The sequence below is a fragment of the Cygnus olor genome, chromosome 13, assembly GCF_009769625.2.
Source record: "Cygnus olor isolate bCygOlo1 chromosome 13, bCygOlo1.pri.v2, whole genome shotgun sequence".
Classification (NCBI taxonomy): domain Eukaryota; kingdom Metazoa; phylum Chordata; class Aves; order Anseriformes; family Anatidae; genus Cygnus; species Cygnus olor.
The window spans coordinates 8,655,796-8,670,774 of record NC_049181.1 but is presented as its reverse complement, the minus strand read 5'-3'; the positions used below and the strand labels follow the sequence as shown (position 1 = coordinate 8,670,774).

At 51.9% G+C, this 14,979-nt stretch overlaps 1 protein-coding gene across 2 annotated transcripts; it reads right to left on the bottom strand.

Annotated features, from left to right (window-relative positions):
- Positions 1-683: 683 nt before the first annotated feature.
- FRMD7 (FERM domain containing 7) lies at positions 684-11,827 on the bottom strand. 2 transcript variants are annotated; one of them, XM_040572492.1, is made up of 12 exons: positions 11,472-11,827; positions 7,232-7,340; positions 6,824-6,868; positions 5,531-5,609; positions 4,727-4,824; positions 4,512-4,626; positions 4,200-4,347; positions 2,970-3,065; positions 2,689-2,852; positions 2,401-2,469; positions 2,237-2,312; positions 684-2,096 (listed from the first exon to the last, which is right to left on the bottom strand). In XM_040572492.1, the coding sequence occupies exons 1-12, from the start codon at positions 11,526-11,528 to the stop codon at positions 1,053-1,055; spliced, it is 2,100 nt and encodes a 699-aa protein (XP_040428426.1). In that variant the 5' UTR covers positions 11,529-11,827; the 3' UTR covers positions 684-1,052. The 2 variants fall into 2 exon arrangements, with proteins under 2 accessions (XP_040428426.1, XP_040428427.1); XM_040572493.1 differs by having other exon boundaries at positions 5,531-5,564.
- Between the last annotated feature and the right edge of the window lie 3,152 nt (positions 11,828-14,979).

Genomic DNA, 14,979 nt, shown 5'->3' with positions numbered 1-14,979 from the left:
GGTAAAAATAACATTGCATTCATGTAGCAAACAGGAACGTTTAGAAGCACCATGGTTACAGCAGCCTTCCTAATGCCAAAAGGGTAAGCACCAGCTGCCTCTCTTTCCTGCCCCCCTCCTGAGAGCTTTTTCCCCATGCTGCTTGGTGGAGGCCTGATTTGGGGGAGCAAGACCATCTTCTGCATGCCTCACTCCCCCCAAATTTAAGCAGGACACTGAGGTGCCTGGGCTGTGGGGCTGTTGACAGAAAATAACAGCTAACAGGCCTAAGAAGAGCGGAGCTATACATCATCATTCATTAACCCACTTACTACAGCTCAGAGTGAGATGCTGCTTAATGATTTACGAGTGCTGATATATTTCCTGGGAAGGATAATGCCCTAAACTGGCCAGGGACAAGACAGAGCTGCTTACTTCCTACATGGCTCCAAGCAGCACAAAGAGCACCCCATGTGTGGCACCCTGTCCTGAGGACTGGGTGTTCCTGCAGCATTGGCGCAAGGAGAGGTAGGAGGCTCTGTGCTGGGCCATTGACAGCTCCAAGAGCAGACATCTCTGCTCAGCCTCCCCTGACCATCCTGCTCCTCTCCCAATGGGCGTCAAACACTCTTCCCACCATCAGGCTTCCCTGGAGTTGTGAAAAACTAATGTTTAAGATCTTCCATAAAATGTTTTTTTTTTTTTTCTTTTCTTTTCTTCCACCTCACTGATGAGTGGCTGAGCTCTGAGCGTGGCCTGCTTGGACTGGATGCAGTGTCTGTGCAGGGCTTAAGAGAGAGTCCCTGCCCATCTGGCTAAAGCTGGACCCCTGCATGTGAAAAGCCTGGTGGCAGAGATGCACCAGTTTCGAGGTGTGATGCAGGAGATGGGTACCTCTGAACATTCCCCAGCTGTCCCTTAACACTTCCTCTACAGCTAAGAGCACTCACACAACATGAGTCCATCACAACGTTTCGCAAGCAGTAAGCAGCCCTGCAAGCAGGACTGTGACCATTCTGTGGGTCCGGATCAGTTCTGGCCACCTGTGGCTCCTTTCAGCTGGTGTGAGGCACCTAAGTGAAATACCTGGAGGCCCCCCTGGAAGTCCTCTCTTCAGCAGCGCCGGTCGCGCAGGACACCTCTTCATCCTCTTCTTCCAGCTGGAGGCTGCCAGAGGACAGCCGCACCCGAGCCATGGGCGACCGCAGCACCCGGCCGTACAGGGAGCAGTATTCAGCGGCCAGGAGGTCGGAGTCGGAGTCGCTGGACTCAGTGCTGCTGCCCACGTAGCGCTCGGCAGGGTGCCGCGGCCGTGGCGTGAGCCCTTGCTGGGCCAGCGCGTGCCGTAGGATTCCTGCCTTCCGGCTGCTCAGGGCAGGGCGTGGGCCCAGGGGCCTGAACTCCGAGCCGTGGGGGAAGCGGATGGTTTTCATGTCCGACTGGCTCCAGGACCGTTTGGGAGGCTGCTCTTGAAGGCCATAATCAAAGGAGCGAGCCAGCGACCTGCTCCCCCCTTCTGGGGCTGCGCTGGTGCCCACAGCCCTGTGCGAAGCCTCGTGCTGTAATTCCCCCGTCCAGGCAGTGCTTGGGCTCCACTTGGGTGTTTTTGTGGCCGTGGGGATGCAACCACCGGCTGCTCCTGCTGCCTCCTGGCTGGGCGTTTGCACGTGGCACAGGGGCTGTGGTGGTCTGTCTACGTAAAAGAGGACCTGCGGGGCCAGGGTGGCCAGTGGCTGGGGGCATGGCACGTCTGTGTACACCAGCGGCCTCGTGCTGACCTCCCGCATGTTGCCCACCGAGGTGCTCTTACTGTTCCCAGCAAACTTGTGGTGGGGCCGAAAGGATGTCAAGGGGTTCCTGGAGCCGAAGAGGTCGGCGGGCTCCCACGCCCGCTCCAGCTCCAGCTCCGCGTAGAGCAGGGGGAAGGCGGAGCTGCTCTTGGAGTGGGGCAGGAAGACGGGGGCTGCTTCAGGCTTGGAGCGCTCCAGCTCGGCGGCGAATGTCACCTCCGTGGTGGAGCTGCAGCAGCGGCTGTCCAGCGTGGGCTCCGAGGTGTGCACCCCGTTGGCAGTGCGGAAGGAGCCCCGGCTGCCATAGGCCAGGCGCAGCTCCTCCACCTGGCGGAAAAAAAGGGTGTGTGGGCATCCTGCTCAGCCCCAGGCGGGCAGGGGGAGCAGAGCAGGGCCGGCAGCAGGATGAAGAGCCAGGGTTGTGGCTTGGACTCTGGCTGCCTCTTGTGCGCATTGCGGGGACGTACCTGCTTGGACACATCTGTCAGGAGGTCCGGGGAAGAGCGGCACTGCCTCTCGTCATAGCGGGATGCGTGGTGCTTCCTGCAAGGCCGAGTGCATGGGTGGATGCAGGGCTAGGATGCCCCCCACACACACCCCTCAGTCCTGCCCCCCTCCCTGCCATCAGTACCTCTCAAAGGGCAGGCTCTTCATCTTCGCCTTCCTCCCGTGCTCCAGCAGCTGTCTCTGTGTCCTCCCACTGCAGCAGCAAGGAGGAAAAGGTGTGAGCAGCACCATCAGCCCAGCCCTGGGCGGCCCCGCACCCTGGGGGAGGTGAGGGGACGCGACAGGACTGGGGTGGCATCAGCAGGACCAGGGAAGCAGCTGTCAGGTGTCAGCCTGTCGCACCCAGCCAGGACAGATGTGAAGGGGAGGCTCAGAGCCTCTGCACACCAGGGCTTTTCCTCTGGGACTTTACCTGTAGCGGAAACTCGAGCCCTTGCTGCACAGAAGGGCTTTGGGCTTTGACTTGGGCTCTTCAGACAGCCGGAAGAATGCGTGGTACTCCACACACGTCTTCCAGAAAGCCTTGCAGGCATCCCTGCTCGCCATGGTGAACTCCAGCGTGTCCTTGCACAGTGCCTGTGTGGCCAGGGACAAGCACGCGGGTGTCAGGGGCACGCTGGGCCAGGCTCTGCCATGTGCCCTCGCAGTCCTGAGCTGGGCAGCTGCCTTAGCAGCTTACAGAGACCTACTTACAGAAATGTTTGCATGGAGCTTGATGAGAAAATGCTTCCTCTTGAAACTCAGTTTGCGAATTTTGGACCAGTTGAATGTGTTGATCTTTGTATTGCCCTGCAAGGACGGACACAGCAGTTATACTGGGATGGGGCAAGATGCAGAAATATGACTGGCCGAGACCTGGGCTCTCAGGACACCACGTGAGCCATTTCTACAGCTCTCACTGCCCCTGGGCCTGGGGAAGAGGCAATGGGGATTTAGCATTTAACCCTCAGTTCGCTATCAGTTGATCCCAAGAGCAGGAACTAAGGCTCAGGGCTGAACTCTGCCTAATGAAGCTAACTGTAAAACAGCAGTAGTCCAAGAGAAAACTCTCAGAGGTCAAGGCAGAGTGTCCCATCCTTCCCAGCTCACAGGGCAGGTGAGGTGTTAATGCAGAATCTGCCTCCCAAAAGAAGTGAGATGGGAAGCGCAGCAGAGCTCAGCTCATTTCCACACCTTTTAACGCCATCTTAAGCAGACTGCAAGCATACCTTACCTTCATTACTGCTATGCATCAATTTGGATGCAGCCATGCAACACTCGTATCACAGCAGGAACAGATAAAATTGTGCTACCCTGTGCTATGGCACTGAGACCCTCTCAGCTCTCTGGGAGAGCCCAGATTTCCATGGGCTCACAGATGCTCTAATCATGCATGCACACGAGGGGTGTTTATGGCTCTGAATAAATAACTGGGTCTGGCAGCACTAATTATGAACAGCAGACCCACAGTTAGGATTTTTTTCTGCTCTGGCAAGATGTTCCCAGGTTGAAATTAGTCAGTGTGGGAGGCAAGCACTGTTTCACGCCGGCTGCGAGGAAGTCTGTATTTATTCCTCAGCTATGCTGTGATTACAACGTTATGTAATTGCACAGACATTAGGTGGCTATTTTTGCTGGAAGATTATACGGTGAATGCATGTGACGCAGCCATGTAACCTGTGGTGCTTACACGGCTGTGCCTGCAATGACAAGGGCCAGCAGGGCTCTGCCAGAGCCCGGGCAGGCACAGCAGTGTGCAGCCAGTGCTGGCAGAGGTGCTGGGGCTGAGCCCAGGGTGATATCCCAAAGCATCACCTCCCTGCCCGAGGTTTGCTAGGGTGCACTTGCTCCGAGGGATTAGGGAGGGGTTAGAACAGGTGAGGGGAGAAGGCTGAGAACGTGAGGTTATGTCCTTGCAGAGCCCACCCTGAGCCCCCAGCTTACCCGCAGGACCAGCACCCCCATGTGTGTCACGGCCAGGTTGATCTGCGTCCCCTCGCCGTCGCTGGCAGGGTGCGGGCGAATCCCATACATCTCCAATTTCCTGGCCACGTCCAGCAGCTGGACGTCCGACTCAGCTGGCGTCTTCCCCCTGGAGACACAAACACACTGGGAAGTGACAAGAATGAAAAAGCAACTGCTGAAACGGGCTGAAAAGACACCATTTTGGATGTGTGCATGCCAGGGTGCTGAGCACCCATGCCGCTGCTGGCCCTGTGTGCTGATGGAAAGGAACCCGTGCACAGCAGCCCTTACCCGTGCCTTCGGTGGTAGTGCTTGATCTTGTTGTCCAGGTACTCCTGGTTGGGCAGGTACCTGTGGGTGGCCAGGTGCTGCTGGTCTGTCTCCTCGTGGAAGTCACCCAGCTCAGCTGTGGGGGGCACAGGGAGAGTGGGGTTAGGAGCAGCCCTTGCCATGCAGTCAAAGCAAGCCCTGGTGCCCCCTGCTGCAGGCATGTGCCTGCCCTTACAACTGCAGCAGGTGGGAGACGAGCAGCGCCGCGCTCTTGTCACTGCAGGGCAGCCGCCCCAGCGCCAGGTCCTTCTTGATCTGAAGCGTGAAGAGATACCTGTGCAGGGGACAGGAGCTGTCCTGAGAGGGGACTCTTCTCAGGCCCCAGCTCAGCACAGCCAGGCTGTCCCCATGCCCGTCCCAGTGCTCGCCTGTGCCCCAAAACAAGGGATGCAGGTCTGGGGGGGGTCATAGAAGGAGTGTGCGGCCCCTCCACGAGGGTACAGCTGGGCACCACCATGAGCAGCATGCCCCTGCCGTTTAAAAGGCCATTAATAGGTTTCAGAGCTAACATTCCTTTATGCTTCAGAGGGCATTTATGTCTCCTCTCAGGGCTAATGTTCTGCAGAAGCACTGTATTGGTTTTATTCTTAGTTCCTGTTTGCAATGCGTTCTCTGAAATGTAAGAGCTAGCAATGTCATTTTTAAAAATAAAATTAAGGTTTTTCTTTCAGAACACAGCTTGAGGCAGGAGCTAGACTGAGCAAAGTCAGACTTGGTGCTCAACTGCTAAAACGTTTGGCAGTAAACACACTGCAGCCTCTTAAGATGGCTGATTTTCAAGTGGGTTTTATATAAAAATAGAGCACCAAGATACTATTTGCAGTTTTGTTTTGTAAAGCACAGAGCTCTGGCAATACTTAGAATTACCATTGCTAACAGACAGGTTTGGTTGGATGAAGATAAGGATTTTTATACACATGCATTGCAACTGCAAAAACATAGGACTGTGCAATAAGGAAGGACCAGAACAAACACAGTACCTGGTCAGCTCTTCTCTCAGATGTCCAGGGTCCACTGGGAAAAATTTCACCATAAATTTGAAAAGAACCTCCTTAGGATCTTAAAACACAACATCTACATAAGTTTTCTTTTATGTGCCTATTGAGAACATTTACAACTCTTTTCACACATGCTGTCTCCTTACAGAGCAAATTACCCTGGTCACTTACAAACCAGGGCTGGAAGCCCTGAGCGTCAGGATCTCCATCCTGCCTGGAAGGACCAGCATGCCCCAACCCCTGGCATCCAGGATGGAAGCAAACAGGGAGTCGGACACCTCAAAATTATTCCAGAAAAAATGCCCCAGCATTTCTTTAAATTGTAAAGGCCCCCGCCAGGAGCGGGATTGCCACATGGGTCCCCACTGGAGCAGTGCTTTGGGTGCTGCTCTGAAGTGTGACTAGAGCCCCACTGTAGCAGCCATCAGAAGCTGTACGTTAAACCCTCAGCAAAAGCCCTGGGCTTTACCCAGCCCTGCAAGCACTTGGGATGCAACAGCTTCAGGGGAGGCCATTTGGGCAAAGCTGGTTTGTGGGATGGGCGAGAGCAAGCAGCCAAACCCCAGGCAAAGTGCAGGGAGGCGATTGTGTAGGCATCAACCATCCCAGGCCACCGCGGGATGGCTCCGGGACTCCCCCTTGTAAACACACGGGTCATGGCCTCGTGCTCTTGACCACTTGCTAGTCATCATGTATTTGGGGAAAATACTGTTTGGTTCATTATGGGGGTGGAAATGGGCTGATAGAGGTGCTGTGTTAACACGGGCCATGGATTCAGGTAAGGCTGCGCTGCATCACTGTGCAGCGGCGTGGGGGTCTGGAGGCTGCAGGGGAGCGGGGTCGCCGCAGGCCTGCGAGGCACACGGTTAACACTGCTCTACACAGGGCTCGCGCTGTGTGGGCATCTGGGCTGCTAAGAGCTGCAAAGGGGAAAGGAGGACACTCAGAGAGCAATTCCTACTGCTCTGCCAGCACAGCAACATCCACACACATGCACGCGCGCATGCACACAGCCGCCCCTGCCCCTCCGCCAAGCTGTCAGGGTATTAACAGCTCAGGCCTAAAATGGTGCAAAAAGCAGATTGCAAAGGCAGTGGCGTTTCTGCAGGATTCTATGTGGACAATGCTGTTTTTGCAAACAATTCTGCCCAGCTTCACACCATACGGATAGCTCAGGTAAATGCCGAAAACCCAAGCTCCCGTCCTCAAGCACAAGAAACTACACAAATGTGCCCCCACTGGTAGCGACTGAGATGAATTTTATTTTTGAAATACTTACTTTTGACTTGCTTGTTATGGGTTTAGTGGCTTCCAGCCAGACTGAAATAAGGCAATGAACTGGGTGAATGAACAGCACAAGGCAGTGGGAATAAAAGCAGAGCATCGTGCTGGAACACCACAAAGGAACACTGGCTACTTGGGGACTGCCACAAACTGTCCGCTGGGGCTGCGCTGCTTGCCACAGACAGTTACGGAATAAACCCTATGGCTGTGGCTGTCGCCAGGTTTTTGCCGACCAGGTCATGGCTTGCGACTCCCATTTCCAATTTTTTTTTTAGCATTATGGCAAGCCTTTCCAATTTGATTTTCCACCCAGTATTCGTGGAGTTCCAGCACCTGCAGCAGTGCGGGCTGTCTCTGCCTGGCTGTGGGCACTGCAATGGGGCCGTGCTGCAACTGCACTCACGTGGTTCCCGGCCTGGCTGCGAAACTCCAGCCCGAAGTACTCCTTCTCCGCCAGGTTGAGGTGGCTGCAGGTGAGGTTAAACAGCCCTTTTCCACAGGATTTTTGCTAGTGAGCAAACACACCAGGAAGCAGCAGGTTAGGCAATGCTGAAGCAGTGGTGAGAGGATTTCAGGGAGATTGGGAAGACGATTTAGCCCCTCCCTTCAGCTGAGATAGGCTGTGGGATTTTTCCAAATTGTGCCACAGCAAAACCTTACTCAGTATGCTGATGGCTTTGTATGCGGGCAGGATGAATAGCAGCTGTATGACATTTACCCTCAGCTCTTGGAAGTCAGATTCCTCCCCACCACTTCTCACCTTTATAAGGAACTTAATAATCAGGAGGGAAGGAAGAGGAAAGAATCTCAGTCTCACCTTGCCTGTTGCAGCCGTTGGACAGCTCTGTCCCTGGCTGGAGCCCTGTGGACAGACACACTGCCTGGACCAGGGACAGGCAGGCAAAGGTGCACAGGTAACTGCAAACCGGGCACGCCACCAGTGCGGCCAGCCCCGCAGGCGATGGCCAGGATGAGCTGCCATTAATGGTAATTAACAGCAACTGGACCTTGCAGAGATCCTGTGCATTGGGCCCTGGGTCATCTGTGAACTTCAGCGATGTTAATTAAGTGGCACTACACACTGATAAGGGAGGCCAGGTTTATGTACACCCAGGAAACAGAAACACTTGGAGGGCATTTGGCGTTGTCACCACACTGCCTGACTCAGCTGGGGAATGACCTGGCAGGCCAGAAAAACCCCAAAGATGACCACGGAAAAGACCAAACCCAGCAAAAATCCATGTTCCTAAATCATTAACCCAGGAAAAGCAGCCCAGAAATGAGCAGTGGCCAGTGCAAAGGCCAGCTGGGCTAGGAGTGGGGTAGGGGAGTCGTGCTGCACGGCCTGCGCAGGGGTGGGAGGGGACCAGGGTGCTGGCGGGGGCTGCATGCTAATGACCGCCTTCACAGCTTCTCCCCTGGGTGAAATTGCTAGCTCCGTGCTGTAAGGCTGCTGAAAGTGATAGCGTAATAACAGCATTCGCTCCGCAGCACTCCCGGTTCTCCTCAAAATTACTAGATCACAGAGGTAATTAAAAACAATTATAATTGTTGATTTCCAAGCTAGAATTTTCCAGCATGAAAGGCCTTGGCCTTTGTCAGGCATCCAGGGAAGACAAGCATTTCCTACCAGGTTATTAGCCACCACGTCTGCGGGCAGCGAGCCGCTATCCTTGGCGCGTGCAGACGGGGCAGTGCTGCACTGCAAAGCAGGCGTGCGACGTGCGGGACTGGAACCTACGTCCCAGCCTAAATGTGCCACTGGTGGTGCGTACAATGATGGCAGGGCCAGGGCAGCACCCACAGGCAGAAACCTCAGGAGTGAGGCCGATAGAAAGGAGGGGCTGCACGCACCCTTCCTCTACATGTTGGGAGCAGATGGGGCTGTAAGCAGGGTATGAAATGGAGTGGCTGTCCAGAAACAGACAGCTGCACGTGTGATGCACAGGGACATGCGCAGCCTTCTCCAAAGGACCTCCTGGCAGCACACGTGCTCCAAGGGCAAAGCCACATTTCAGTGGTTTTCCTGTCGCTGCACCCAGCAATGTGTTTTGGGGGGGGTGAATTGCTGTGACCATACCCCACCACCTTGGGAGATGCCCCCCCCCCCCCCCCCCCCCCCCCCCCCCCCCCCCCCCCCCCCCCCCCCACCCCCCCCCCCCCCCCCCCCCCCCCCCCCCCCCCCCCCCCCCCCCCCCACGCTGGCCATGCTGGTGTCTTCTGTGTGGCTGCAGTTGGTGTGCAACACCATCGACCAAAAGCCAAGCCCCGGTGCTCCCCACCCCCCTTGCTGAACCAGCTTGCGTGCAGCCAGCTCTATGCACCTCCTTTCAAAAATTCCGGTCTTTTCTCATTAGAAGGGACATGAGACCAAGGGAGACCTTGTCCTTCGCTCAGTTCCAGCAATTAGTTTCCCTGGCTTGTTTGGTTTCCCTTTTCTTTCTTTTCTTTTTTTTCCTTCCCAATGAATCTTGCCCTGTAGCAAAGTCTACTTGCAAAGACGCGAACCCTGCGAACACCCAGCCTTTGTGAAGCTGCGAAGTGGATCATGCTCTTTCTGTGCTTCTCTCAAGGCTCCAGGGGCTCAGGGCTGCTTTGTTTAAACCCTTTCCAGAGAGAAGAGTGGCTTTATAAGCAAGAGCACGCGCCAGTTCACAGCTTTAGATATCTGGGGCTGGGGAGAGAAGTAGGGAGGCAGCTTTGCAAGGTCTCTTCTCAGTGCCAGAGGCCAGTGAATGCGGACGCGGGGCTGTCTGGGTGCCAGGGCACTGGGGCAGGGCATCCCAGTGTCCTCCCAAGTGCAAGGTGCTGGGCCCACTGGAGCATGCAGGGATGTGCCGGCACCAGGCTAATGCCTTCCCCTGCCTTGGGATCACCTCGTTACACCCCCCCAGCAGATTTTAACTTGCCAGCTGGGGAGTGCAGCCGCAGTGCCCTCTTGCAGAGCTGGCCCTGCTGTGTGGCCGCAGGGAGGGTACCAGTCCTGGCCACCTGCAAAAGTCTGGCCACACGTGCTGGCAGCTGCCATACCCATGCAAGGCAGGTACAAATGCACACGGTGAGCGTAAGGCATCAGGCCCACCGTGTTTTCTCCCTGCTGTCTTTCTCCCAGCCGTTATACTGAAGTACTAGCCATTGAAAAGAGCTTTCCAAAGTCAGGTTTAGGAAGAGTTGCTTGAAATGTATGCTCAAGACTTAGCCCAAAGCGGTCCTGTTATAATGGAGACCTCACTAATTCAGCTACTCATTTATCGCAACCACGCAGCATGAAATGCATAGAATGCCTAAAAGGGGTTTCCACGACCCTTCCTTGCTAAAAAAGGAATCAGCTCCGAGTCCCTCTAATGGAAGCCATTTGCTGCAATAACATGTTGTGTTGAGCTGTAGGACTGTAAGTGTTTTGGGAAATAAGAAAGCAGAGATGGATAAAATGCAGCAATGTTGTAACAGCAGCATCTTTCAGATTGTCTTTTACTGTGCCCTGATCTAATTGATACAAATAATAATAATAATAATAGTAATAATAATAATAATAATAATAATAATAATAATAAAAATAAGACTAATCTCATTTTTAAGCAGACTCCAGGTCTATGATACATTAATTAAACTAAATCAGACAACTTCCATACCAGTCCAAGAGATGAAATTCCTTTGCAATCCTCTTTTGTGCAAAATTGCCGTTGCAAAGAAACTGAACAGTGTGTTGAGACCAAGTAGTTCTTAGGCTATGCTATAAAAAAGGACAGGAATGTCTAAGAAATGTAAAAGAACTTGAAAAAAAATGGTTATCTGTAAAACACACTGGTCCCATAAGATATGTAGGTAAGGACTAGAACTGATCTACCTGAGTTATCTAATTTGTTCAGCTACTGTGATTATCAAATCCTAACCAACAGCAAGTGCTCGATGACACTTGTAATTCTAACACATAGACAGGACATCCATTACATTTAGTTTTAGTTATCTATACACACACACACATATATATAAATCTAATACCATAGATATTGATGCCTGACATTTAAAATACATCCCAGCAGTCAATATTCAAAGCTAGTATTTGTTAAATAAGAATTATTAATGACAGTGTGTTTTGGGACACTGTCAAACAGAAAACAAGACACAGTGAGTTTTTTCCCTCAGTTATCCCCCAAACCAGTTTTCTTTTTCAACAGAATGCCCAAGAAGAGAGCATACAGATGTTTCTCACCATGGGTAGTGTAGTTTATTTAACTACTGCTATTTTTATTCTGTTCTCAGATTTTTCTTCCTTGTTGAACGCTCATGCTGGCAGCCAGACAAATAAGAGAACTCCGCACTTGTCAAGAACATCACTTCATATTAGCTGATTTCCAAAAGATAACACCAGATAAATAAAAGCCATTCCTCCTTCTTTATAAGTAATTCCAATAAGAGGAGAGAGTGGGAGTGTGTTGGTGCTGAAAGACACTTAGCAATCAGCACTGTGAGCTTTTTTTAAGCTTTTTGTTTGTTGTTTGTTTTGCTTGTTTTGTCTTTTTGCTTTGCAAAGCTGAAAACCAGAAGCTAGCAGAGAACATTAGAGAGCTATGCAATCCTGCAGAGTAGAAATGACTTCATTAATTAGCACAAAACCAATAATATCATACCCACTTACATCAACTACAAAGATCTTCTGGGAGTCATCCAGGAACTGGACTTTCAGATGCAGCATCCTCAAGCATGTGGCTGAGTGTGCAGCAGGCGCGGAGTCCTAGTGCTGTGAGCAGGGAGCCCTGACTCCTCGCTCATAAATAATTTCCTTCTCAGCTGGATGCAGAAGGCTGCAGTCACGGATGTGGAGTGGAGGTTGCAGCAAAGGAAAGGAATGTCTAAAACCAAGTCAAAAAATTACTGATGCCTCCCCTGGTCTGAACATCACCACTACACTGCAGGATACTTGCCCCCTGTGAATGATGCTTCTGTCGCTAGGGGAGAAGGCTGTGCACCAGCTTTGCAAGCGTCGCAACGATGGGGAAGAGACAGTGTCGGATAAACATGCAGTTTTACAGCTCCTGGTGAGAAATGTGAGGGCAAAGCGAGCCCAGGTTTTACACAGCAGGGTCAGGGAGCAGCTCTCCTGCAGAAGTCACGGAGCAGCGAGCATCACCTGCGCTTTGCTCTGGTTAAGGTGCATTGAAACATTTGCTCGCCAGCAGTCTTGTGTTTGGCTGGTGTGGCGAGCCTCTTGGTAGGTCAGGTCCTATCCGCCCAGCAGATGCATGTGAACCTGGCAGGAGGGCTGATGGACTTCACCAGAGACCCCGAAAATGTTTCCTGCTGAACCAAAATGCCGTGGGAGCCCTTCTTGGGGAGGCAGAGGAGGGCCTGGGGCGTGCCCTCCTCCACCCCATTCTCTGCCCTGTTCCTCTGACTGCCCCTTGTCCCCCTCCCTGAGTGCTTGGATGACGGCAGCATGGGAGCCCCCGCTCACAGAAAGAAGAGGCAGTGAGTACATGAATGCACCAAAAGGCAGCCACTGGTCTGTCACAGGGGATCACTATTGCTGCTCCCGGAAAAAGCCACAACCACTCCCAGTGCTGGGGGACTCAAAGCAAAGAAAAAAGCCACAGTAAGTGCTGCTGAGATTTTGCTTGTTGCTTTCTTCTCAATTTCCACTGAAATATCCACTGTCAGTGACTCCAGGCAGCTGAGCCATTTGCTGTGGTCCCTCTTACACTTCCCAAATATTCCTGGCAATGGTGGGACGGAGCCTGTCAGGGCACATGCTCAGCTTGCTCTCTGGGCTGCAGAGAGGAAAAACCTACAGACCCAACTTCTTGTTAGTATTCTACTGACTGGGACAAAATAAATAAATAAATAAATATATGTAAATTGACGTTAATCTGCTTTTCCATGTGAATCTGCTCTGCAAAGCAGGTGAAGTAATCTTCTGCCAGTGGCGAGGGAAAGGGGCTGGCTGTGCCAAGTGTCTGGTCACTGCCTTGTGGGACTGAATGTCTAGTGCTTGCCTCGGCCCAGGATTCATGCTCGTTGTGTCACTGGAAGGGGGCAGTGTCACGTGCAGACCTCCCAAAGAGGACCGATCGCCTCTTCCTCAGCATGACCGTGCCAGACGGAGCTGCCGGAGACCTTCCACCCAGGCAGGGAGCTCCTTGAGGAAGCAGCACAGTGGCTTGGCTGCTGCCTCTGGCCACAGGCTCAGGTGAAGCTGAAGTCTTGGCTGAACAGCGTGAGGCACAAGGAGCACAGTTCATTAACCAGCTGGTTAAAAAGCCTGAGGTAGGGCACTGATACTGCAAAACAGTTAAGTTTCTTTCTGGAACAGGATTCCTGCAGTGTTCCTGCTCTCTATGCTGGGGTCTTGGCTTAGGTACGAGCTGCTTTATTTATTTATTTTAATGTCTTACCTCGCCACCCCCACCCCCACCCCAAAAAAAAAAAAAAAAAGTAACTTCAAAAACTAAAGTCTGAAAGAACTAAACTTGTTTTTAAAAAATAAAAAATAAAAAGAGAAGAGAGAGGAAACAGCAATGGTCTATTTCTTGATATATGCGGAACCATGCCAGGATGACCAGCCGGCTGGGCTCCTGAGCTATGAGGGAAACAAAGAAATAATTTGAAACTGCAGAAAAGATCTGAGTTAGGTGCTAAGAAAGACCTGTAAACTGTGAGGCAGGAGAAATACTAGAGCAGACAGTCCAAGCAAACTGGGCCCTGCCACGGGTCCGAGGAAAGGATGAGCTGCGTCCTTTCAGCCAGCCTCGTCTCTGACTCCATGCATGAGCACAGATGCCTCCTGCTTGCAGTCTTGCATTAGTAAGGAGACTTCCCAATTGATGCAATCATTCCTGGAATGCCTGTTGCTGTTGATGACAACTGGAGACCTGTGTGGGCAGGGGAAGCAACTGGAAGGAAAAGGAAAGCGTTTATGTTGCTAGTTCAGTGGGAGGCTGCCAGCAAGCGCACCGCCACTCTGCAACCTCACACTGTCAAAGTACAGGCCCATCCCTGGATTAAGAAGGTTGTACATAAATACTTCGTTAATTTGTTGTTGAGAAAAGATCGTAAGGACAACTGCCAAAGCGGTATTCATTGACATTTCTCAAATAGGACTATTCTCAGAAATATATCAGTGATTGGTCCAAAACAAAAAAAGTTCCCTAAAGTTTTAACAATGACTATTATTTTTCACTGATTTCACAAGTCATTATATTTTGAGCATATCTCAACAGTTACAATTGACCAGCCAAGTCCCGCCCTTCCAGAAACTTCTGCACCAGAACCATTCTATTTATTGAATATAATAAACAATGATACATTTGCATTTCCATCAAATTTTCTTGCCAAACATCAGTTAAACAGTCTGACATCACTCTGCTGTAACTTATTACTCAGAAGTAATTGCTGGGAAAGTAGAAACGGTTGCATTTTTAATTTTGCGTTTTAGGTAGGTTTTGCCCATTAGCTTCCAACAGCAGGATCAGGCCACGCTTTGCTTTGACACCAGAAGGTGACATTATGCAGCAGCGTAATTTGCCCCCGGTTTGCCCCAGTCCTACCCAAGAAAAGGTTGTGTAGTATTTCAGATGCTTGGTGACTGCTCTTCTTGCTAAAATTCCCACTGAGAGCTGTACTTATGGCAACGCAACATCACAAATTACTCACTGAAAGAAGCTCCACAGACACCCCGGTGTTCATCAACGTTAATAATTCTGTCTGCAAAACTTGATGAGGCTGCAGGAGGGACCAGCCTCGATGCCTGAACTCTGACGAGAGGACTGACGTTCAACACACCCCTGCGTTAGGCTGGAAATGAGACAATATAAGGAAGAATTGTGCCGTCTGCCAGTCTCTCACCAGGCGGTGCCAGGGCAGGTGATGACACAATTACGCACTAGCTGTATGAATTATTTGCATCAGTGTTCAGCTGGGAAGTATTGCAAGATAAACAAGGGATGGGACTTTTCGGAGTGGTCCAGCTTCTGTGGAGGCAGCTCTCCTGCAGCAGGCATCCCAGCCAAACCAGCAGACCCTGTTCATCACAACCTGCAGGCGTCTGTCTGTGTGGGAGCAGAGGGTGACCGTGACGTGGTAAGAAGCATGTTGACGTTTCAGCTGTTGGACCAGGTTGCAATTAAAAAAACCAAACAAACAGAACCAGA

What these genes read in the sequence shown, in the direction of transcription:
- FRMD7 (XM_040572492.1), bottom strand. Translation starts at nt 11,528, where the DNA reads ATGCTGCATCTGAAAGTCCAGTTCCTGGATGACTCCCAGAAGATCTTT. An exon ending in CGTCTCCCACCTGCTGCAGT is followed by an intron (nt 4,627 to 4,726) that starts TGTAAGGGCAGG and finishes TGCCCCCCACAG; the next exon opens with CTGAGCTGGGTGACTTCCAC. An exon ending in AAGAGCCTGCCCTTTGAGAG is followed by an intron (nt 2,313 to 2,400) that starts GTACTGATGGCA and finishes TCGGCCTTGCAG; the next exon opens with GAAGCACCACGCATCCCGCT.